At 41.3% G+C, this 25,301-nt stretch overlaps 2 protein-coding genes across 3 annotated transcripts; one reads left to right on the top strand and one right to left on the bottom strand.

Annotated features, from left to right (window-relative positions):
- The first annotated feature begins 269 nt into the window (after positions 1–269).
- Positions 270–14,766, top strand: si:ch1073-280e3.1 (complement C2). 2 transcript variants are annotated; one of them, XM_022205817.2, is made up of 19 exons: positions 270–427; positions 508–620; positions 1,500–1,647; positions 3,086–3,271; positions 3,392–3,565; positions 3,757–3,855; positions 5,758–5,900; positions 5,988–6,129; positions 6,882–7,016; positions 7,134–7,238; positions 7,436–7,573; positions 7,751–7,845; positions 7,945–8,071; positions 8,612–8,759; positions 11,022–11,095; positions 12,672–12,775; positions 13,966–14,098; positions 14,177–14,226; positions 14,317–14,766. In XM_022205817.2, the coding sequence occupies exons 1-19, from the start codon at positions 376–378 to the stop codon at positions 14,482–14,484; spliced, it is 2,334 nt and encodes a 777-aa protein (XP_022061509.2). In that variant the 5' UTR covers positions 270–375; the 3' UTR covers positions 14,485–14,766. The 2 variants fall into 2 exon arrangements, with proteins under 2 accessions (XP_022061509.2, XP_051814057.1); XM_051958097.1 differs by having other exon boundaries at positions 273–377.
- Positions 14,558–25,268, bottom strand: pnkp (polynucleotide kinase 3'-phosphatase). Its single transcript, XM_022205818.2, has 17 exons — positions 24,916–25,268; positions 22,211–22,257; positions 21,705–21,983; positions 21,289–21,576; positions 20,853–20,932; positions 19,913–19,970; positions 19,717–19,824; positions 19,546–19,617; positions 19,265–19,313; positions 17,962–18,032; positions 17,705–17,797; positions 17,525–17,621; positions 17,380–17,441; positions 17,031–17,140; positions 15,458–15,545; positions 15,292–15,359; positions 14,558–15,110 (listed from the first exon to the last, which is right to left on the bottom strand). The coding sequence occupies exons 1-17, from the start codon at positions 25,034–25,036 to the stop codon at positions 14,990–14,992; spliced, it is 1,812 nt and encodes a 603-aa protein (XP_022061510.1). The 5' UTR covers positions 25,037–25,268; the 3' UTR covers positions 14,558–14,989.
- Positions 25,269–25,301: the final 33 nt, after the last annotated feature.

Here is a 25,301-nt window from a genome sequence, read left to right as displayed (position 1 = left end):
GAATACTAGCAGGATTAAGTGCTAAAGAGATTGTAGGATTTGAAATCACTGTAGTTGTCCAAAGCTGGCTCATGGCATTGTGGTTGAGTAAAATCAAAAAGCTTTAGAAGACCACTCTTGGCTGAATTTTATAAATGTGTCAACAAAAAATCTTTCTGAGATCCGAGTCAAGAGGAAGAGACCTCAAAAATGAAAGTGTGAGTATAAATCAGTGCTCTGCCCTAAATTGCTCAATCTCTCCCTTCCTGTTTGCTGCTGCTGTGTTAATGGGTAATCAGTCTCCAAATAGAACAACTGACTGCAGGTCGATACAGACAATCTGGCTGGAGTTTCTGTCACTTAAAGGCAAAAGCACAGCAGCTGCAGTGTCTGGTCATGTACGTCAAGTCTATTCTGTGGATCCTACTCTTCGTTTTCATCCAGGAGGGTGAGCATTTCAGTTTTAAGGACATATGATTGTGTCAGATTTTTATGGACTGGTGCCATATGGCTGTTTGTGTTCTCCAGAGTCCCTGCAGGAGTCCGACTACGATTATGGAGATGAAACATACGAAGATCTACAGCTTCTGAACTGCTCAGTCACAGAGAGCATCACTGGTGGACATGTCACTTACTCACAGGTAAAACTTTCCATTTCCATAAATCAGGAACAGAATTTTAGGTAAAAGTCTAAGATGTCATTTTACACCAAAGTACACCATTTAAGCACAATGTAGTGTGTGTGTGTGCGTGGTTATGAGTCCTGTGTTGTTGCTCATGTATTAAATTTGAATTTATGTGTTAGCAAAAATAATTGGATTCCATTTAAGCAGCTGATAACAGACATTGAAAAGTTGCCTGGGAAAAAGCAGGTGAGAAGTGAACAAAAATCATGTCATATATTAAACGCAGTCAAAAATATTCAAAGTCCGTAAAGTTATAAATGCTAACTTTGGAAGTTCCTGTTCTGGTCATAATAATGAGGAACAAGAAGGCCTAGAAACAGCATAAAAAATGTCTTTACTGGAAAGCTCCGTGTTACTTAATTTAAAATTTCTCTCTGGTGGTTGATTTAATTCCTAAAAACTCCTCTTGATGTGCACTACCGATCAAAAGTTTGGACACACCTCCTCATTCAGTGTTTTTTATTTTATTTTTATTTTTAGCAACTAGCTGATGAAAATAACGGAGCATTTAGCCACAGAAAACGTCAGATGTGTCCTTCCGGAATTGGCAGAGAAAAAAAGAGCAAATACAGCACTGCCCCAAAATCGAAAAAGCAAAGCAGCCAGGATTACTGTAACAAAAAAGAGGCAAGGAGAGAGTAAAAATAATGGCATATACTGGAAGCAGTGATAAAGCAGTCAAAGCATTTATGTGACACTGACAAACACTAACTTTAGAAGCTCCATTTCTGGTCATGATAAAGAGGAACTGAAAGGCCTGGAAAGGGAAACAACATAAAAATCTCTTTACTGGAAAGCTTTAACAACAAGAGTGTCCAAATGCTTCCTTGTCAGGGAGGGCTGGAGGGCAGTGTGCTGACCTATCACTGTGGCCCGGGGCAATACCCATTTCCAGTCAGCTCCAGGATCTGTGATGCTGATGGGGAGTGGTCAACCATGAGATTAGCCAGCGGCAGACCTGTGTCAATAGCCAAGTGCAAAAGTAAGTAAGTAAAATGTATTTATATAGCACCTTTTACACATATAAAATCACAAGGTGCTTTACAACAAAAATAAAACAAAGATAAAAACTATAATGCTGAAGATATTAAACAGAGGAGCAGCAGCTAAAATACAGTGCATCAAAACAATAAATAATACAAAGCAGTTACAGGTCAACAAAAGGCCTGTTGGAATAAAAACGTTTTCAGCTGCCTCAAAACAGCTGCACAGGAGTCGACTGATCTCAGCTGCAGAGGAAGAGCATCCCACAGTTTTGGTGTGAGAGCTTAGAAAGTACAGTCACCACAGGTTTTACACTTGGAATGAGGGACAGCAAGTCATTTTTGTTGGCCTGACCTGAGAGCTCTATTCAGGGCGTATGGCTGAAGGAGGTCGGAGATATACTGTGGTGATTGGCCAAGTAAAGCCTTAAAAGTTAGCACCAGTATTTTAAAATATATGCGAAAATTGACGGGAAGCCAGTGAAGACGGGAAAGGACCGGGGTGATGTGGGACCTAAGGTTAGTTTCTGTTAAAAGATGCACAGTCTCATTTTGAACTGTTTGAAGACGGTTAAGAGAGGATTGATTTACACAAGTAAAAAGTGCATTACAATAATCTGAACGAGAAGAAATAAAAGCTTGTAAAATCATCTGCAGTTCCACTTTGGATACCATGGATTTCATCTTAGCTATTTTGTGCAGATGGAATAAAACAAGAACATGTTACCTGGCTGACATGGTTGTCAAGTGACAGAGACTGATCAAAAATCACACCTATATTTCTAATGCATGGTTTACTACAGTCTCTTAATTGCCCAATATGCTGTTTAATGGATGCTATCCATTTATCTGGGGCAAGTATAAGAGCTTCAGTTTTACCAGTAATTAATTGAAGGCACTTGTCAGACATCCAGATTTGAATAGCCTGCAAACAGTCATTTATGATGGTTAATTAACCACGCCTGACGTGTACGTCAGCGGGGTTACTGCATTCGCTTCGGTATCTGGCTGGCTGGCTGGGGAAGTATGTATGTGTGTATGTATGTCCATTCAGATATCTCTGCAAGTGCTGAAGTCAGGATAATCAAACTTGGCACTAAAGATCGGTCTAAGGTCCCCTGCTCAGTTGTGGAGTTAGAGGTCAGCAGATCAAGGTCAAGGTCACAGGGGTCACTTAGCACATTTCTTGCATATTGCATCATTAACCACGCCTGACGTGTACGTCAGCGGGGTTACTGCATTCGCTTTGGTATCTGGCTGGCTGGGTAAGTATGTATGTGTGTATGTATGTCCGTTCATGGGCGTGGTTCTGCCATCTACTGAGGGCTTGTCTAGTTTGTTACTCTCTTCGGGTTTGAAAGAGTAATATGAATGCCATCAGCATATAAATGGTAAGAGATCCCACTAAATCAGCTAGTTATCTGCTGGTGCACCCAGATGTGTTGTGCCCGGCTCAGCTCCAGCTGGATCACGGCGACTTCTGGCCCAGAGACCAGTGGTTCCCTGCTGGGACGACGCAGAGCTTCTCCTGCCAGGAAGGATTCACCTTGTCTGGGTCAGCAGAGAGGAACTGCACTGACTCTGGAGAGTGGACAGGAGAGACTCCGGTTTGTGACAGCCATGGTGAGGAAAGATGGCATAAGACCTCATCAATCATCTTTTATGATAAATCAAGGTCTGTTTTGAACATTTTTTGAGCACATGCCCAAATATATTTTGTATGTTGTTACTTTTTGAACGCAGCTGACGACTGTGACGACCCAGGAGTCCCACCTGGAGCCCAACGATCAGCAGGCCGGTTTCATATGGGAGAGAAGGTGACTTACCGATGCCAGGCTGGTCTGGATCTGCTTGGGTCGGATGAGAGGGTTTGCCTGGAGGACAGGGAGTGGAGTGGCTCAGCACCACGGTGCCAAGGTGTTTCAGATTTACCTGTATAGCTTTTAAAATAATTGCTATTTAGACCAAAACAGGTGAATTCTATGATCTGTCCTGAGCTGCTACAACATAGATAGTTTCAGATCTCATCAGTGCCATACCAGCACATGGTCATCTGTTATATCATGTATACCCATTCATGCTTGTATTGTTTTTGTGCTTCACTGCAGGCCCAAACACTTTTGACTCCCCCAGTAGAGTGGCTGCAGCCATGGGAGGATCACTTGCAGGGTTGATGGATGTAATCTCTCCAGACTCCAAAAAGAAAAGTTGGTATACAAGAAATTTTAAGTACAGTGCTCTTTAAAAGGAATCAAGCCCCTTGGGAGTTTTTTCCCCCTTATTGCTTTTCAATACTGAATCATAGTCAATATATTTGGTCTTTTTTGGAAAAGAAATTAGAAAAAAGACTCTTTCCAGTCATCTCCAGGGTCTGTGAAAACATCCTAAGAGCTTTAGTAGAAAGAAATGGACTACTCTCCATCACCATGATTGCTGTTGTTGTACCGCCTGGTTTTACACCCATTCACGCCTTCAGGCACTCCAGTCCTGGGACATTAATGTGCGTAATTAGTCATGTGAACTGGAGTGACTATAAAATTCTGAAACTCTCCATCAGTCAGTTAGAAATGGAGAAGCGTCTTGGATATGAAGTGTAAAGGGAAGTTCCTAGGATTACCAAGAACTGGATAACTAAGAATCTACCCAGACACCAAGTGGAAACAGGTTTTCACAAAGTAATGTCTGTTATTTAAAAATATAAAGTGTGAAATAAATGATCACATAAGTAGTGTACATATTTGTATATAAGTGACTCTCCTAATTCAACACGGGAGCAGCCAACTGGTGCTAGAAGTTACACAATTGACTGGAAGTGAAATGGAGATCATCTGTATTCAAGGAATTTGTTTTGTAGTATATAGTGTAGTGTCTAGTATAGTATAATATGTATATTATAGTATAAAAACATCTCTGTCTCGGAGGCCCATCACTGTTGAATCCAAACACCTGGCCAAAACTACACCAAGAAGACAAAGAGCACTCAAACAAAAGGTTATCGAAAAGCAGAAATCAGGATAGATGAAAGAATATTTCCAAGTCAGTGAATATCCCTAGGAGTTCAGTTAAATCCATTATTCTGAAATGGGAGGAGAATGAGTAAATCTACCTAGAGCTGACTGTCCTCAAAAACTTAGTGACCGTGTTATAAAGAGACTACTGAGCAATGACAAATCAACTGTTGAGAAAAGCTCACATTAAATCTTGTCTAGAGTTCACCAGGAAGGCATGTGGAAGATTCTGAAGCCAACTGGAAGAAGATTCTTTGGTCTGATGAGACCAACATTGAACTTTCTGGTCATTAGACTAGATGCTGTAATCACTGCACATCATCACAAACACATCATCCCCACCGTGAAGCATGGTGGTGGCAGCATCATGCCGTGGAAATGTTTTTCAGCAGCAGGTCCTGGAAGGCCTCTGATGGTTGAAGTTAAAATGAATGCAGCAAGGTATAAAGAAATCCTGGAGGACAACCTAATTTAGACTGTAAGAGAACTGATAACAGGCAGAAAATTTGTTTCTGAACAAGGCAGTGAGTTGAGGCATAAAGATACACAGAAACGATTTAAAGACAACAAGGTTAGTGTCGTGAAGTGACTTAGTCCGAGTTCAGATCTCAGTTCAATTGAGCATTTATGGCTAGACTTGAAAAGGACTCACATTGACTGTGCAACCCTACAGAGCTTGGGCAGTTTTGCAAAGAATGGGGTTAAATTACAATGTCCAGATGTGCAAAGCAGAAGGAGACTTATTTGTTTTTGTTCAATGCTGTAGTTGGCTGTAATTGCAGCCAAAGGTACACCTCACAAATACTAACTTAAAGGAGGTGAATACTTTTGCAAACACTTTTTGTATATACAAAATATTTTAAATAATTCACGTTACTTTGTAGAACTCTTTTTTCACTTTGACATGTCAAAGAGTCCTGTTTTATAGATTCTTATCAAAAAATAAAACGATTTGGCTATGATTCAATGTTGAGAAGCAATAAAAGGATAAAACCTCCTAGGGGGAGATACTTCTTATAGACACTGTATATGTACATAAAGTTGCTATGAAAATGCTCACCAATTATCTGCAAAAACATATAAATCTACTTTGTGTGTCAGATGTTGGCAGGTCCTTTGGCCGAACCTTCCGTGTGATTGAAGGCAGTCGCATGAACATCTACATTTTACTGGACACATCAGGAAGCATCAGAAAGGAGGACTTTGAAAAATCCAGGGATGCCACCATTGCTCTGATCAGAAAGGTCTGTACTGAACAAGTTCACGGGTGAAAGAAAGAGCTTCGAACAAGCCGTTGTGAAATCTACATATCATTTTTGTTTTCTCTCCAGCTGGACAGCTATGAAGTACAGATGAACTTCCATGTGTTGTCATTCGCCAGCGAGGCCAGAGACATTGTGAACATCAGTGACACAGAAATAAGTAGCAACGCTGAAGAAGTCATTTGGTATCTGACGGAGTTCGACTACAATAGTAGGACTTTACTTAGTGTTCATTCCTGCTGGTAATGACTGATACCTGCTGCTGTCATACACTTCAATCATGACACTCCGACATGCTCAATGGTTGCCGCATAACTCCGCCACATTCCTTGGCGGAGTAATTAACCATTGATCGATGTCTGTCTGTCTGTCTGTCTGTCTGTCTGTCTGTTAGCAACATTACTCAAAAACGGACCAACGGATCTGGATGAAATTTTCAGGGAAGGTCAGAAATGGCACAAGGACCAAATGATTAGATTATGGCAGTGATGCTGGTTATAGTCTGGATCCCTTCATTTGTTAAAGATTTCTGCATCATCGTGAGATAGCAGCATGGTGTCACTGCAACTACGACAACAAGTGAACACTATGACAGCTGTCTGCTGATGATCACATGATTGCAATCCTACTACAAAGCCACCACTGCAGACTTATCGGGACTTACCTGTCGTAAATGATACGAGGAACAATTGATTAAATTGTGGGGGTGTTTCTGAGTCCCACCAATTCCCACCGCCTGGGATATATTTTGGTCACACGATTTGGTATCTGCATATAATGTACACAATCATAACACACACCTGTGTTCAGCACAAGGTCATTTTTTTTACCAAAGACTTCATCTGTCAGAAATCATACAAAGACTGAGCAGTCTTGGTGGAGTACTATGCTCTCTGAGTTCTAATTAAATTATTTATCAATTTATTTTCCGATGATTCAGTATTTGTATTTGTTCATGTGCAGGCCACGGTCGTAAGACAGGCACCAACCTCTACTCAGCACTGTACCGTGTCGGCGGGGAGATCAGCTTCTTGAAGACAAACAGCGCTACCAACCATTTTAATGAGACCCAGAACATCATTATCATCGAAACAGATGGTAAAACTCACAGGGAGGGGTCTTACAAACTCATGCACATAAGCATAACATGAGCATTACTATACATTTAACTTTAAAATTAACATTCATTCCCTCCTAATGCCTTTCTGCCTGTAGGTCACTCCAATACAGGGGGCAAGCCTCAGATTGGTCTGGCTCGGATCCGTCACCTGCTGGGCTACAATGCCACCGCCCAAGATCACACACATGAGACGATGCTTGGTGCCATATGAAATATTTAGTTCAAAGTTATTATAAACGGCATGCATTTTAGTGTCAAATCTACTTTTACTGAGTGCAAGAGCTACTGTATCAGCACAATTACAAGCAGTAATAAATCATGCAAGCAAAGGTTGAGTGTGTGTTGGCATAGGTGGCTGTGTATACGATGTAATTTTCAATGTTCCATATGTTTTCAGATGTCTATGTATTTGGCATTGGGGAGAAAGTGAACAGAAAAGAATTGAACTCTTTGGCCTCAAAGAAACGTGGTGAGAGGCACCTGTTCATTCTGAAAAACTACGAAATACTGGGAGATATGTTCAACCAGATCATTAGTAAGTAGGAGGTTGTTCTAAACTTTCAGGCACAAAACTTTTTTTACTTTAAGTTTTCAACATGAACCTTAAAGTAAAAAAAATGAATTTATTATTATTATTTTTAGATTTCTCATAAAAACATTGATTTTAGTTGCTGAAGTACAACCATCACAGTGTTCATTCATCAAAAAACAGGTGACCAGAGTGTGACGATGTGTGGAGTTGCTCAGGAAGATGCCTCCAGGGGGCCAACAGCCTACACCAGGCCCTGGCACGTCGCTCTGAAATCTGTAATCACTCTCACTAAAAGCACGATAGAGATTGTTTTTGTTTTTCTTTTTGATATTTTAAAGTGGATTTTCACACAATGATACTTTCCCTCCCTGTAGCCTGAATGGAAGCCTGACAAGTCCTGCTATGGATCCATTGTAAGCTCCAAATGGGTGCTGACAGCTGCTCACTGCTTTGCCAGAGAGAGCACAGGTAGAGTCCCAACACAGCTGGACATCGACTACGGTGAGTGTCACAATGGCAGAATATTTTAGAGATGTTGGTCAATGTAAGAGAAATATAGTTTGGGATATCAAGAGGTTGAAGGAAAATTTTGGCATTCTTTGAGATGAAAAGACTGGAGACCCAAAAGGATTTGTGTTCAAGCTTAGTTTGTTTAAATGTTTGAAGCAGTATTTAAAAATGCTTCTTTCTGTTTTAAATTGTGGAGCATAAATCTATTATAAAGTATTCTTGTAGAACAGATTAGGATAGAATAGAAAAGAGGCTGTTATCTGTCATTGTGTAAATCCAATGAAATGTGTGTGGAACTCCTAGCAATCAGCAGTAGTTTGAATTTGGCTATAAAGCTCACTCATAGTTTATGCAAATAAGCATAGAAAAAAAAAAAAAACCAAAAGCCGCTGCATATTAGGAGCTCCATGCTGCTGCGTCTAGATGTGCCGCCATGGCAACAATTTCCATTTTTGTAGGTATGAAAGCATAAACTCAGTCAGAAGAAAATTGTGTTTTATTCAAATAACAAGCAGTTTCTTTGGTTTGCAGGCGGCGGCACAGTGCAGACTAAGAAAATCATCATGCACCCCAAGTACAACACCAACAGACTCAAACACAGAAATGTATCTGAGTTCTACGATTATGATGTAGCTCTGATACAGGTGAACAACAGCATCCCACTCTCCTGGAAAGCGCGGTAAGACACGCCAAAGAAAATGTATTTAAAAGGGATACAGATGCAGACTGGCAATAAAATAGAAGAATGTCCTGAAGCCTCTGCTCCTACAGTGACTCTGTTTTGCTGTATGGTGTATTTTGCTGGCATGGTTTGGATCCACTTGTCCCTGTCCGATGATGAAACATTTCTATCCCAATGAGAGTGGCCCCTTTAGAATGAAAACGTCCCCATCAATGGGGCACGAAGGGTCACTGAAAGATAAAGTATAAAACTGATGTGAATCATATGCTGTGGATTTCACAGTTCCAAGATCTCAACCCATTTAAACATCAACAGCACTCTACCATTATTATTATAACACTAAATGAGGATGTACACCAATCATGCATAACATTATGACCACCTGCTCATACTGCATTGCTCCTCCTTTTGCTACCCAAACAGTCCTGACCCATCCAGGCATGGACTCCACCAGACCCCTGAAGGTGTGCTGTTGCTATCTGGCACCAAGATATTAGTAGTCATGGAAAATGCTAGATGGGGCCTCCATGTATTGGACTTGTTTGTCCAGCACATCCCACAGATGCTGGATTGGATTGAAATCTGGGGAATTTGGATGCCAAGTCAACACCTCAAACTTATTGCTGTGCTCCTCAAACCATTCCTGAACCATTTGTGCTTTGTGGCACTGTGCATTATCCTGCTGAAGGAGGCCACAGCCATCAGGGAATACCGTCCCCATGAAAGGGTGGACATAAACTGCAACAATGCTTAGGTAGGTGGTACGTGTCAAAGTAACATCACCGTGGATGGCAGGACCCAAGGTTTCCCAGCAGAGCATTGCCCAAAGCATCACACTGCCTCTGCTGACTTGAATTCCTCCCATAGTGCATCCTGGTGCCACATGTTCCCCAAGTTAGCGACGCACCTGGTCATCTACGTTGTTACATCTCTGAAAACTAGGGAATGAGAGGAGTAACAAGTACAAAGAAAGAACTGGGTAAAGAGGCTGGAAAACTGATCATGTATCAAAAATTTTATTTATTTACAAAAACATAGCAAAGAAAAGCAATCTAAATTCAACACAAGGCGAGCTTATTAACACAAAGCCGCTCCAAAATCAAGACACCACACTGTTGGCTTCTAGCAGAAAGCCAGACAGCAACACAGCACACCAGCTGCTGATCTGACCCACTGGCCACGAGGATCAGGCTGGCTCGGCTTCTAACCGTGTCTACTGAGTGTGAGGTCGGTGCAGGTGTACCTGGCCACTCCCACCAGGGGTAACTTGAGAAATAAAAGGGAGAGAACAGAAACAAAAACACAACCTACCCTACCTACACACATACACACACACCAAAGAACGTAACACACGTGATGTAAAAGACAACGTGATTCATCAGGCCAGGCCACCTTCTTCCATTGCTCTGTGGTCCAGTTCTGATGCTCATGTGTCCAATGTTGGTTCTTTCAGCGGTGAACAGGGGTCAGCATGGGCGTTATGACCGGTCTGCAGCTATGCTCCCATATGCAACAAACTGAGATGCACTGTGTATTCTGACACCTTTCTACCAGAACCAGCATTAACTTCTTCAGATGTTTGTCTGTTGGACCGGACCACGCGCGCCAGCCTTCACTCCCCACATGCATCAGTGAGCCTTGGCCGCCCATGACCCTGCCGCCGGTTCACCACCACTTCCTTTGGACCACTTTTGATAGATACAGACCACTGCAGACCAGAAACACCCCACAAGAGTTGCACTTGTGGAGATATTCCGACCCAGTCATCTAGCCATGACAATTGACCCTTGACATACTGAATCCTTACTCTTGCCCATTTTTCCTACTTCTACCATCAACTTTGAGGACAAAATATTCACTTGCTGCCTAATATATCCAACCCCCTAACAGGAGCCATGATGAACAGATAATCAGTGTCATTCACTTTGCTTTAGTGGTCATAATGTCCTGCCTAATCAGTGGATCTTTTGGAAAAACAGTGTTCATCCCTCCAGTATATCTCCAGAGAATCAATGACGATGTTCCAGCAGCACATAGTGGTCCAGTCCCTCACTACGACACTTGATATTGAATTTTCCTTCAATTTTTTACCAGCCTGTGACTAAAAAGCTAAGTTAGGTGTCTCCCTGGTAGCCCCAACCTTTAAAAAAATATTAGTTTGCTTATGAAAAAGGTGTATGTGGCAGGTGTGCGTGGTTGTACTCTACTCCTCTGCAGCTATGAAAAAAAAAAACTTATTTCCTCCATCTTGTCCAACAGACCAATCTGTTTGCCGTGTACCGTACCAGCCTCCCGAGCCATGAGGAAAATCAACTCCACCTGTGAGGAGCACAGTATGTGACCTTTACTCTCTCATAATACACTCAAAAATATAAATGCCACACTTTTGTTTTTGCTCCCATCTTTTTATGAGATGAACTCAAAGATCTAAAACTTTTTCCACATACACAATAATCACCATTTCTCTCAAATATTGTTGACAAATCTGTCTAAATCTGTGATAGTGAGCACTTCTCCTTTGCTGAGATAATCCATCCCACTTCACAGATGTGCCATATCAAGATGCTGATTAGACACCATGATTAGTGCACAGGTGTGCCTTAGACTGTCCACAATAAAAGGCCACTCTGAAAGGTGCTGACCACGTGTAACCACACCAGCCCAGGACCTCCACATCCAGCATGTTCACCTCCAAGATGGTCTGAAACCAGCCACTCGGACAGCTGCTGAAACAATGGGTTTGCATAACCAAAGAATTTCTGCACAAACTGTCAGAAACCGTCTCAGGGAAGCTCATCTGCATGCTCGTTGTCCTCATCGAGGTCTCCACCTGACTCCAGTTCATCGATAAATGGTGGTCACACCAGATACTGACTGGTTTTCTGAGTCCCCAAACCCCCACCCCATGGGCCACTCCATCCACAACATTGACATCAGAAAACCGCTCACCCACATGACGCCACACACGCTGTCTGCCATCTGCCCTGAACAGTGTAAACCGGGATTCATCCGTGAAGAGAACACTTCTCCAACGTGCCAGACGCCATCCAATGTGAGCATTTGCCCACTCAAGTCAGTTACAACGACAAACTGGAGTCAGGTCGAGACCCCAATTAGGATGACGAGCATGCAGATGAGCTTCCCTGAGACGGTTTCTGACAGTTTGTGCAGAAATTCTTTGGTTATGCAAACCCATTGTTTCAGCAGCTGTCCGAGTGGCTGGTCTCAGACCATCTTGGAGGTGAACATGCTGGATGTGGAGGTCCTGGGCTGGTGTGGTTACACGTGGTCTGCGTTTGTGAGTCTGGTTGGACGTACTGCAAAATTCTCTGGAACGCCTTTGGAGACCGCTTATGGTAGAGAAATGAACATTCAATACACCAGCAACAGCTCTGCTTGACATTCCTGCTGTCAGCATGCCAATTGCACGCTCCCTCAAATCTTGCCACATCTGTGGCATTGTGCTGTGTGATAAAACTGCACCTTTCAAAGTGGCCTTTTATTGTGGACAGTCTAAGGCACACCTGTGCACTAATCATGGTGTCTAATCAGCATCTTGATATGGCACACCTGTGAGGTGGGATGGATTATCTCAGCAAAGGAGAAGTGCTCACTATCACAGATTTAGACAGATTTGTCAACAATATTTGAGAGAAATGGTGATATTGTGTATGTGGAAAAAGTTTTAGATCTTTGAGTTCATCTCATAAAAAATGGGAGCAAAAACAAGAGTGCTGCATTAATATTTTTGTTGAGTGTAGATGAAACAGGCATGTGTTTTGTGATGAGACATTCATGATTTTTTTTTATTCTGTGTAAACAAAGGGTTAATGATATTACACTCAACTCAGACTAAAATGTTGGAATAAATTCTCCTGGCTTCTTGGTGAAATTAATGTCTGTAAACAGGGAAGGAACTACTTGCACACAAGGCGACTCCTGCTAATTTTATCCATAAGAAATCCAGAAGTCAGTCGGAACGCAAAGACACCCACATTCATACAGACAATCAGGTGAGAGCTGCGCTTTTTAGACTTTTGTGCTAATGGGTCAATATATAATTGAGGGACTTTTGAAGTCCATGCGATATATCTTGCATACATTTTTATTAAAAGTAGAAAAACTAATGTTTTTTATGGTCATTATGATCATATCTTTACAAATTCCATAATTATTAATTATGGAAACAATCATGTATTAATAAAAAATGACTGGATATCACTAAAATGCCAACTAAATAACCGTCTGGATTTAATAACAACCACCTTCTAATTAGCTAAACAATAATAAAATGAGCTTATTCAAAAATAGTTTTGATTGTGTTCTATTTAACAAGTTGAAATGATCATGACAGACATTTCTTTTTTGGCAATATATCAAATTTTATATGGAAAATAAGAAATTGTATCTGTTTCCGAGAAATCACTTTCAATGTTATCCATTGCAAAAACACCTCTCAAGGAAGTGTGTTAATTCCAGACCACATGACCTCCTCCATGTTTTTTTGTCATTTTGTGTATCAGTTTTGTCATTTTCTGTCTCATTTTTGCCATTTTGTGTCTCATTTTTGTCCTTTTGTGTTTCAGTTTTTAATAAAAAGTTACTGGGTATCACTAAAATGTCAAATAAGTGTCTCAATTTAATAACAGCCACCTTCTAATTAGCTAAACAAGAATAAAATGAGCTTATTCTCAAATAGTCTCGATTGTGTTCTTTTTTTATTAAGTTGAGATAATGACATATTTCTTTTTTGGCAATATATCGAACTTTATATGGAAAATAACAAATTGTATCTGTGTCAACTAAGTTACCCATTACAAAAAAAAAACATCTCAAGGAAGTGTGTTAATTCCAGATCACATGACCTGCTCCGTATGATGTCATTTCCTCCTGAAGAAAAGACTGGCAAGACTCCAAGGCTTTCTGAGTTATTTAATATAAAGTAGTGTGTGAGTCAAGTGTGGACAGGCTTACTACAATATCTTTGTAAATAATTTTTCAATTTTACTCATTTGTATATATAATATCTAGAAGAATCTTTCTGTAAAAATGCCATGTGGTGTTTGGTTATAGGCGGCCATGTTGATTTTAGGCCTGAAAACAGCAAAAATGTCAACTATAAGAAGTCCCGCAATTATATATTGACCTAAATAATCAGTTTAAATATAAACAGTGCTACAGTTTATCATTTGCTTGTCCACAGAGGCCTGGCTGTGTGGAGAATGCCAGGCGAATACTAAAACAGCCTACAGATGTGACTTTGGACGAGTTTGTACCGGACACATTCCTCTGCACTGGAGGCACCATAGGATACAAGGACGCTATCGCCTGCAAAGGTCTGGACTCTGCATTCACTGAACACGGTTTTGCCAATCCGGGATTCATGTAACAGTAAAATGTCTCTTTTTGTGTAGGTGACTCTGGTGGATCCCTGTTTCTGCAGAAAAGGAAACGCTACTTTCAGGTCAGAAAGTTTCTCCACACCTCTGATAAGTGTCTGATGACGCTCTGTGCAGTCACATTAAATGGATGTTTGTCCTGCTTTAACCTCCAGGTGGGGGTAGTGAGCTGGGGCATCATAGACGTGTGTGCGTCAAGAGGACACAGCAGCAACAGGCCGCCTCCAGAGGCTCGCGACTTTCACATCGACCTCTTCAAGATAATGCCGTGGCTCAAACAGCATCTGGGTGCTGAGATCCAGTTCCTGTCGGACATCAAATGAGTGGATCCACAATCAGTCTGCAGGAATAACTGATCTATTACAGATTATAATAGAACAAAGAAGGGATCATGGGTGTATTTCTAAAGCTTTATTGTCAAGTTTAGTGACAATTTTTATAGCAGTGGTGCAGCAACAGTTAATAAATCATACGTAACATACAGTATAAAAGATATCCAACTTGCTTTTTACACTTATTTTTTCCTGCATGCTGAATAAAACTACATCGGTACATTCATGTGCATGATATCCTGCAAAACTGTTTGAATAAAGGACCTAATTGTGTGTTGAAAGTCTAGTTACTGTAACTGCCAAGGCTGTGAAGGAACAGGAAATGAGTCATACTGTTTGCCAAAAAGCCATGGTACACAGAGTTCAACCAATACAGCAGACAGTGTGTCAGCTGAAACAACAAACAACAACAAAAAAACATGTTGGCATCTGCTGACTTGGTCTGGAGGTCACCGGTGTTGTTCCTTAGCCAAAAAAAAAAGCAAAAGGTTTCCAGTCAGCCCTCAGAAAACTGCCTGAACAAGGTTTCTGATTGGCTGTCTTTGAAGTTGGGAACAAAGTGGATTTGGAGGATCTCAGAGAATCCTTCAGAGAGAGCAGGAGCCACAAAGTTTTTCCTGTCCAGAGAGAGAGAGAGAGACACAGGATAGAGTGATCACAATTCACAGAAATAAACTATATGTTTTTATTACTATAAATCAGCATGATCTGTGTGGAGCTCTGTGTCTACATATGAGCTTGTAGGCACAAGCAACAAATATGTTTCAGAGCTGTGTGAAGGAGGTTTATTGTTCGTACCTGTAGCCGTAGAAAACCATGTCATTGACCTTGGCATGTTTGGTGTCTGATGGGACCATCTCACGGAACTGTGAACAACAGCAATGCATTAAGAAAACACTTGTCATCACCGGGATAAAACAGAAGGCAGGGGTAGAGAGGGTCAGTGTGGAGAGGTGAGCCGTACTCTGTTGTTGTGTTTGGCCTGCTCCATGGAGGCGGAGAAGTGGAAGCACCGGCAGGTTACTCCTGCTGCCTTCGCCACGTCCACATATCTGCAAATACACACTGTACTGGTTACATAAAACAGCAACAGGAGCATGAGACACAATATTTAAACTGGCGACTTGTGTCTGCAAAGGTAAACATGAAATTAAAAACATTACTGTTCCTGTTGATAAGATATATAGAGATAGAGAGACAGAGAGAGCGCTCAATGCATGTGAAGTATTGCTGTATGCCACTGTTTACAATAAAAGATGAATGACAAAAAAAAATCACAGGGGTCATTTTTCTGCATTAAATACTTCTATTTTCTATAAATTTACCACATTTTCCTGATTATATTTACACACTGTTACTAAGGTAATATTTCAAACTAGATTTGAATATTTCTTTTTGTATTTTACAGTGTGGTATCAGTACTTTTACTGCAGTAAAGTATTTGAATACTGCCTCCACTGTTGCAATCAGCTATTATCTCACTTTAAGCGTAGCTACCAGGCAGACTGAGTTGGTGGCTTTTCTGATCAGCCTGCAACACATCACAGTGGAAACGTAAATATTACCATTCAAAAGAACAATTTCAGGCAATTTCATGTTTTCCATGAAAACTCACACTTTTATTCATGCGCTAACATAATTACACAAGGGCTTCCTAATCATCAATGAGCCTTTCAGCACCACTAGATAACACAATGTAGCATTAGAACACAGGAGTGATGGTTGCTGGAAATGTTCCTCTGCCTCCCTACGGTGGTGGAAAAAGGTTTTTGGACACCCTTGAAATTTTACTCAAATATTAATCAGGAAATATTTGTGGAAAATCTTTTTTGTGTTTCAAAAGGTGTATCTGCATTAGACAGACACAAACGAATACAAATGATGTTTTTTATGGTTTACAAGAAAAACAAAACTAAATTCTACCAGAAAATTTAAATTTCAGATTTTTATGGAACCAATCAATTTTAAGTTCTTAATGATTTTTTCAGGATTTGTTTAGTATTATGGCTGTGATTGTACCAAAGACCTAAGAGTGATTCTTAATCCAGTATTTCACAAATGTATGAGGTGTCCAAAAACATTTTTTTACATCACTGTATGCAGATATTCCACTAAAAATCAGCCGTTTCCAGCTAGAATAGTCATTTGCCACATTAACAATGTCTACACTGGACTTCTGATTCATTTCATGTTATCTTCATTGAAAAAAAAAAAAAGCTTTTCTTTCAAAATAAATGCATTTCTATGTGACCCCAAACTTTTGAACAGTAGTGTATCTGCTGGTCAAAGACAACTTTGTACTCAGAAGTGATTTCATTTTGTTGGACACTGAATCATTTCTCTTTTTGTAGCTGTCAAATGTGAAATGCAGCACTGAATCTTACTTCTATAATCCATCAGCGCATCAGACAACACCATAGTGTCTTGAATTGTGTTTGCCTAAAAGTGTACCCACACAGTGAGGTGGATCCTGAGTGTATGAGCACACAGAAATATGCTAGGAAACACACACATGTACTGATACAGTGGTGCTTTACCGTTTGCGAGACTCCTGGTCTGGGTTGGTGTTGTCTATGGCGACGCTGCGGCCCTCCTTCAGAGCACGCTGGCATGCCAACACGCAGTTCTGCCACGAACCAAGAGTGTCCTGATGCAGAAATAAAAGGTGAAAAGGTCCAGTAACATACCAATACACTCATAACAATCATCTTTCTCTGGTGACAGTCCTTCTAATCATGTTGAAGATTATCATCACTCATAAAACAGCTCAATGTTTTTAAAAATGTACAAACATGTAGTAGTAAAAAGCATCAAAGTCAAGTAGTAATTTGAACAAAAGTAAAATAAAGCTGTATGAAATCAACGGTTCATATGGGATCCACTCACCCTGTTGACGTAGACGTAGCCCTTTGGAACAATGTGGGTGTGGAAGAAAGTAGATTTACCAGCTGTAAACAAAAGAAGAGGGAGGACGATCAGAGGGGTGTTGGTGGCGAGACAAACCAGAGAAGTGAAATAAAGTTTCTCTTACATGCAGGGAAACCCACGGCAACAATGACTTCCGTCTTGCTGGAGGTGAGAGAGGCGGACGGTGGATCGTACAGCCTGGCAGTGGAGTCGATCTTCCTCTGGTAGTTCAGACAAAGAGAACGATTAACAAAACAAAACTCACTAATACATCATCATAGAGCATAGACAACGCTGCACTCACAGGGTCGAATTCAGGCAAGTTGTAGGGGGCGCTCTTCCAGCCTAAAAAATACTCCTCTGGGGTGTGGAACTGCAGCCCAATGTTCAAGGCAAACTAGAGGGAAAAGAAGGAGGACTATTTAGTGCACGTTTTTCCATTAAACTCTGGTTAAGGGGAAAAAGTTGTCCCTAAGCTGTGACTACTGACACTGAAGATAAATACTACATTGTGCAGGTCTGAGCAGGAGGAGGAAAAGGAGTGATAAAAAGAGCTCCTACCAGTCGATCGCTGCAGGAGAAATCCTTCTTCTTCTTCCCAGGAGCCCAGTTCTCTGGTCTTCCTGCAGCATCTGGACACAGAGGTAAAGTCAGGGTGATGTGTGTGCATGTTTAAGATTATGGACCAAATAATGACAGCAGCAGACTTAATTTCTACAGCACCTTTATAAACAGGAGGTATAAGGTGCTTTACCATGAAAGCAACAGTAAAACATTACAAAAGATACTCGCACATTTCAAAAAGGGCAACAACAAAACAATAAAACAGACATCATTAAGCTTAATAAAATGCCTGTACACTCAGGTTTTTAAAAGCTTTATAAACTGAGGCACTGGCTGAGCAGTTCTGTCAGTAACAGGCAGCTTGTTCCAGATCAGAGGGTAATAATTCTGAGATGTAAAGCAGAGCTAGGCCATGTAGGGATCTAAAAGTAACAAACAGAACCTTGAAGTGAACTCTGTAATGAATGAGGAGCCGGTGTAACTTAGACAGGACTGGAGGAATGTGAGTTGAGTCTTTGCAAGATGTCTTGCTGCTGTGTTTTGAAGTGCAAACATTCATTTTTAGACGACCTAATATATAAACTCCAAGGTTGTTTGCTGACTGCTATGTTGATAGTTAGAAGTCCAAGCTGGGGAGTGATACTGTTGGAATTATGATCAGGACTAATCAGCAGGATCTCAGTCTGATCTGTGTTTAGCTGCAGGGAATTTGAAGCCACACTGGCCTGAATGAGAAAAAATGCAGAGAGTCCAGATTTTCAAGATTTAAAGGACTAAATGAACCGTACAGCTGGGTGTGATCAGTGGTAGGAGGCAGGGGTGAATAACATTGCCAAGAAGCAACAGATATAAACTGAACAACATGGGGCCAAAGACTGAGCCATGTGGAAAAGAAAAGACTCAACATGAAGTTTAGTTTTCAAAGTGTTAATGAATGTAATAATCAGAAGTTTGGGGTCACTTAGACATGACCTTATTAATGAAAGAAAGCATTTTTTAAAAATGAAGATAGCATTAAATGAATGATAAATCCAGTCTAGACACTGTTAATGTGGTGAATGACTATTCTAGCTGTAAATGGCTGGATTTTAATGGAATATCTCCAATGGTGTTGAAAGGCTCATTGATGATTAGAAAACCCTTGTGCAGTTATGTTAGCAGATGGATAAAAGTGTGAGTTTTCATGGAAAATATGAAATTGTCTGGGTGAGTCCAAACTTTTGTATGTTTGTGTGTCCTCAGATAACACCACCTTTGAACGTGTGCTGATTATCACCGTCTTAAATCCAGATTCACTCACCTCCTACAAAAACACTCTGAGTCTTGTCAACAGTCACACCATCGTTGGCCTGGACAGGTGACACACATGCAGACACAAACCAATTAGACTCGACAGCTTAATGTCTAAACCTCCGAAGACAACAGAAAAAACAATGTTGAGGAATGATCAAGGGCAGTTTCTATGACTCAGCTGAACTGGTAATTAATTCTTTGTACAGTCTGTCTCAGTGCAAATGCCTAGAGGTGTGGCTCTTCATTCATTTGGGTGTGTGTGTCCCTATGACCTACACGGACATTTACCTTCTCACACAGGTGATTCCACATTCCCATCACTGGTTTTCGGTATATACCCGGACCAGTCGCTACAAACACCTGAAGCACAGAAGAGAAAGCGTTGCAAACACTGCTGTATGTCCAGCATGTGTCCAGTGTTTGCAGAAGTGATGAGAAACAACCTAGGAAATGACCAACCTGCACAGGCAGCTGCAGCGTGGTGAGGATGTCCTCCACTTTAGACTTGAACACTTCTGGTCTCAGTTTACCTTTAGCGATGCCCATCTGGTTGGTGAAGAACACCACCTGCAGGAAGAGAGCAACTTTAGGATTTCACCGGCTTTAATCGTGCGAAGCTTCAAGAACATTAGCAAAGCGTGTTGCTCCTCCTTACCTTGTATCCGTTTTTGAGCAAGCCGGCCAGTTTGGGCTGAATCTCAGGGTAGAGGATCCTGGTGGTTAAACACAACGCACACTTACTTAAACAGCACATTCCCAAAGGCAATCCAAAGAGCTGTAGAGAGTTTACAGCAAACAAACTAACAAGCAAGTTTAATAGAAAATGAATGAAAAGCAGTGGTTAAAAGGTAGGTCTTCAGCTTGGATTTGAAAACATTCTCTCAGGTCTTCGCTCTTCTGGCAATTTGGTAGATTGGATGAACAAAAAAGCCACATGAGGCATCACCATGTTTAGTTCTGGTTGTGGTAAAAGCCGGTAATACTACCAGGAAAGACAAGAGAGGATGTATTGGGTCAGCAGATCTGCTTTGCCATTCTATAGAACATAATGGTCCGGCTGCACCACACTATCATTCTGTTATTGGGGGAAATAATACTCTGGCTTGGTTGTATTTCTTCAAACCAATCACAGCCATTGTAGGTGGGGCTAATTAAAGGATGCAGCTTCAGTGGTTCCTTAAAATGGTGACAGGTGGAGGTGTTTTGCATGCTGGACGATAAGAATTAAAATAGATAACCTTCTGTAGAAAAACTAAAAACTAGCAAAGCTGCCTTACTGCACGATCAGACTTGCTTGAAATTTTCAGTGTGGTAGTTTGCGGCTCGTCATTTGTTACGAAGACAGCGGGACAAAGCCGACTGAGCATCCTACATCTGGTGAGTCTGACTACCAAGTATCTAAACCAGTTGTTTTAATGGTGAAGCTGAATTTGTGAGAAACTGGTTGGCCGATATTTCTTCCTGAAAATTGGAGGTATATGTCGAACTTTTTATCAGCCTTTGCTACAGCGTTCTATATCAACTTGGACTGACCTGTGGACAGTCTTATCTATAGTTAACAATCTAACAGTGAAAGTTCAGGAGTGCAGACGTACTTCCAGTCATCCGGAGCGGTGGGAAAGACTTTGCCGGACTTGGTGGTGATAATACAGCCGTCAATGTCAAACCCAGCAATCTGGACGGGGAGAAGACACATTAGCGGTCGTGTATGACAACTTAACTTCTGCAGTGCATTCAAACCTGTATTTAAAGTTCTTGTTTGGTAAAAAAAAAAACAAAAAAAGAAGAAATTACTGATTAATTTTCCGTGGATCAGAAAACTGACAAGTGTGTCTTTTATAATTTATGCAATTTAAATCTACATTAATGTGAGAAAGTAAATTATTTAGCCAGATATTTTTACTTGAAAGAACTAAGCTGCAAAATTAGGTCTTATAATTGACAATAATTTCAAATTCTATGACGACAGCACTGGGAGCATCACATAATAGAGATAATCTTCATTTGCTGTTCATTAGAAACCATCCCCACCTTATCACTCCCTTTGACACCAGCTGCAGTATAAAGCATCAGGTTCCCTGTCTGCTGCCAGCTGCTCTTCAGACACGCCTTTGCAGACGATGCAGATCCAGTGCTCTTGCTTTCCTCTGTCACAGATTTTTCAGCCAACTCCTGCAGATGTTTGAGCTTTTCCTCAGCCAATCTCTCCTCTTCGTCCTCTTCTGTTTCCTTCATCTCTCTGTCTGTAGCTTCCTCGTCTCTTTTTCGACGTTTCTCCTCAGACGGACCTTTCTCTGGGCCCCGTCGCCTTTTAGATGACTGAACAGGAGATCAATAAGTATCATGCCCCTCATTTCATATTTGTTGCAACATGAAAAAGGCACCACACAGGTTTCAGCTCAATAACTATATATATATATAGTTTATATAATAAATAAATGTGTTACCTTCATGGGGGAAGTAGGAAAGAAATCCTTTATGCTGCGCTTGGGTGTCGGACTCAGCTGTTCCTCTTTTTCTTTGCCGTTACTCCCTCCCTTTGTTTTGTCTGTGGCTTTCAGCCCTCTCTGTGCAGAGCTGGAGGCTGTTCCGTTAGAGCTCAGAGAAAACTTCACTGTAAACGGGTGGTCCTGGTTGACCAGGTACAGAGTGCCTCCGTGGGTGATTTTCCCAGACTGTCCCCTTCCCAGCTTGTCACCATCCAGGAAACTGGGATTTGCACCGAGCTGCAGAGAAAATTACACTCGTACTGAACATTGGACTGTAGTATTTACTTACTTACAATTACATTATGGGCTGTGAGATAACCAGGGTGGAGGCACACCTTCCTCTGAGCTGAACGCAGTAAAGAGAAAGGTGTGCTGACATCAGTTATTCAAACATTATGCAGAACTAGATCTAGTTTCACAGGCCAGCTAAATATAATTGTGGGCTGGGCTTAAGTCTTTCATACCTGAGTAACAACCACAGTCTGGTCTGCATAGCAAGCCACCAACTTCACTGAAAGAAACACAAGAAGTATTAAAGTATTAAAGTATCTGCATTCACAACACATGCACACACGCAAATTTATATTTATTAGAACTAAAACAGACAACCAGCTGACAGAAAATGTATCAGCTTTAGTATGCTAACGTATTCTTTTTTTTTTAAAAAAAAGGTTAAAATTTTCTGATATGTCAAAGTAAAAATGACTGAATGACTAATAGTTGTCCGATTGGTTAATAAATATATCCCTGTGACCTACAAAGGTATTACTGGTAAACACACGTTGTATTCCCAGTTTGCTGTGCCAATGTATTTGGTCAGAGAACAGGAACTTCAATGCACAATAAAAAGCTTCACAACTACAGGACTCCATGTAACACTTACTGTTATTTAGAGCCTGAAACCTCGAAAATATTCACTCTGCAATGGTTCAAAACACAGGAAAGTCTGGAAACTGCAAACTAAGTGACTGAAATGAGTTAGCAATTCCAGGAACGGTTGTCACTTCAACACATCAATCAATCATCTCTCGATCAAATAACCCCCCAACCTCATTTAAAGCTATTTAAGTGATATTTTATCCTCCTCACTTTACAAGACATGTCTTTTTGTAAAAAAACAACAAACAAACAAACAAAAAGCTCTTCAGAGCTTGTAGACACATGCTAATGGGTAAATCAAGGTAAAATGTTTAGGGATGATTGCTGAATAAGTCAGAAACTACTGAAGTGCATTGAGCTCATTTCTTTATTTTGTTGTTGAATGTTGTGTTTTTCTATATCTGTTTCACTCCCATAACATGGACACACAAACCAGCAACATGAATTAATATACTGAACTCACTTGTTGCCTTAAAGAGTAACATTACTCACAAAGACAAGTTTATGACTTCATTTTTGGGAGTCAAATACATGCTTTAATGTTCAAATTTGAGAGTATTTTTCTCATACTAAACTTTCTTCTCAACCTCTGAAACGGCCTGTTTTATCTCCTGTCACTTTAAAGTATAAGATTGTGGAAACACATAAAGACCACACACACACCAAAGTTGCAAAAGTGACACCTTCATACGTTTTCCTGTCTAAAAGCCCACCCAGAGCCGCTGAAGAACAAAACGGATAGATCTGCTGCACGTGTTCACATGCTCCCTTCACGACCAGACTTCTAGAGGTTTTCTCTTAATGCTTTCTGTCATGTCACAAACCAGGATGCACAGTCATGACAAATGAGGGAGATGAAAAAACATAAAGGAGTCTAAATTCACAAAGGCCTGCGCAGTCAGTAGGATCAGCAGTGTGAGTGACCATAAGCCACAAAACCAGATGAGTGTCTCAGAGAGGAAGGCACAAACAACTGAGCTCATAATACTGTCTAAGAAGGAGCACCGACACTGAGCCCAGGTGGAGCCAGTGTAGCTGATGACCCTCCACCACACCCCCTCCTCCTGCAAGGAGAGCAGCAAACAGCAGGCAGACTTCAGAGGGCAGGAGAGGGTCAGCACACTGTGTCCTGGAGGAACAAGGTGGAATATGTCAAGATAACAGCCATGTTGGTGATGTATAATGTGTGAAATGGGAGATGTAGTTAAGTGTGCAGTTTCACACTAACGCAAAAAGTACTTAACTGGGTCGTTCATGTGTGTAATTCATAGCACAATTCAAACTGGATCCTAAAATGATTCATCTCTCACTGCTGACCTCTGTGCATATTTTTTCTGAGCTCACCAGAAAAGGCGGGACGTCACTTCTTTACGGGGCACTGCGAGGAAGCTGCTCATTCTTTACTTTAGGGGAAATTAAACTAGGTGTTTAGGAGTTGATATGCACACTGTATTGCATCGTGACATAAGGAGCACAAGACAAGCCTGTCTTCAGAGGGATTTCAGGGAAGTAAGAAGCAGTGAACAATATTTACAACCACAGATCTTGAGGCGTATTCCTGCAAACTGGGTGAGGACTTTTGGCTTTCTCGTCATCAAATCATTAAGTGCACTTCTGGCTCTGATGTGGACTTTTGACATCTTTCTGTGAGTCTGCATGTCAGCAGACTTTCCTAAAGTATTTGTCCTTCGATCACAGCAAAACTGGCGACACAAGCATGGCTGTTCTTTTAGTGGTTAACTGAAATGATCAAACACTGACATGTCATGAACAGGATGTAATTAGCTGAGCAGCTCATGAGTTTCAACACTGATGAGTGTGACAGTGTTTTTTTTGTTTTGTTTTTTTGCACCGTTTCATGTCCTGATGCAGTGCTTAAGTTTAGTGTGGAGGCTTCAGGGTGGGGAATGGCCATTCACTCCACTTGACATGAACTCTGGGATCTGTAGGTATGCAAATGGTTGAGATGAGTGTTCCTAACTAAATGTCTGTGTAGATTTTGAGTCATCCAGATCATGGTAATCCTAAAAGCTCCACTAAAAATCAACGGGATTTGACTTTTTGGTTCTTGGAGAAGTTTCATCCCTCACTCAAGAGGCTTCCTCAGTTCTGAACTGAACTTCAAGAACCAAAAGAAACTTAAAGTTGCACCAACAGCTAAGCTACAACAGGCACTTCATAGACCACCAGCCAATCAGCTCATATACATGCTATGAGGGTAACTTTGCGCTGTAGCCGACCCACGGTGCAGTGTTACGACCAGCTCCGTGTGTTTCTCCCTCTGTCTCACCCTGGTGCCTGGAGCATTTCTTGTCGGCGACCCCGGTGTCCGGACCCCGGCCCAGAACCACAGCTCGTCCGTCCTCCAGAGGGACCCGGGCTCCAGAGACACCAACCAGTGTGCACGACATGTGACCGGACAGCTGCACCGACGCTACTGTTAGGGTACTTGGATGTAATTTTCTCCCAATGAACCACAAAACAAAAAGTTAAGCAGCCAGGAGGAAGTGGTGACTTTGTGTGAATACAACCGATTTATAGTCTGGTTTTCTTCTTCTTTAAATAGCCAGCTGTAGCCAGTCGACACTCAGAGTTGGTTATTGCGGATTTATGCGCTAAAACAAACCAGAGGGGGATTGTTTTGCGGTGGACCCTCCGTCCGTCGGAAAATATGTC

This window comes from Acanthochromis polyacanthus, chromosome 13 (genome assembly GCF_021347895.1).
Source record: "Acanthochromis polyacanthus isolate Apoly-LR-REF ecotype Palm Island chromosome 13, KAUST_Apoly_ChrSc, whole genome shotgun sequence".
NCBI lineage: Eukaryota > Metazoa > Chordata > Actinopteri > Pomacentridae > Acanthochromis > Acanthochromis polyacanthus.
Note: the sequence above shows the minus strand (reverse complement) of the source record. Positions and strands in the feature narration are given on the sequence as shown.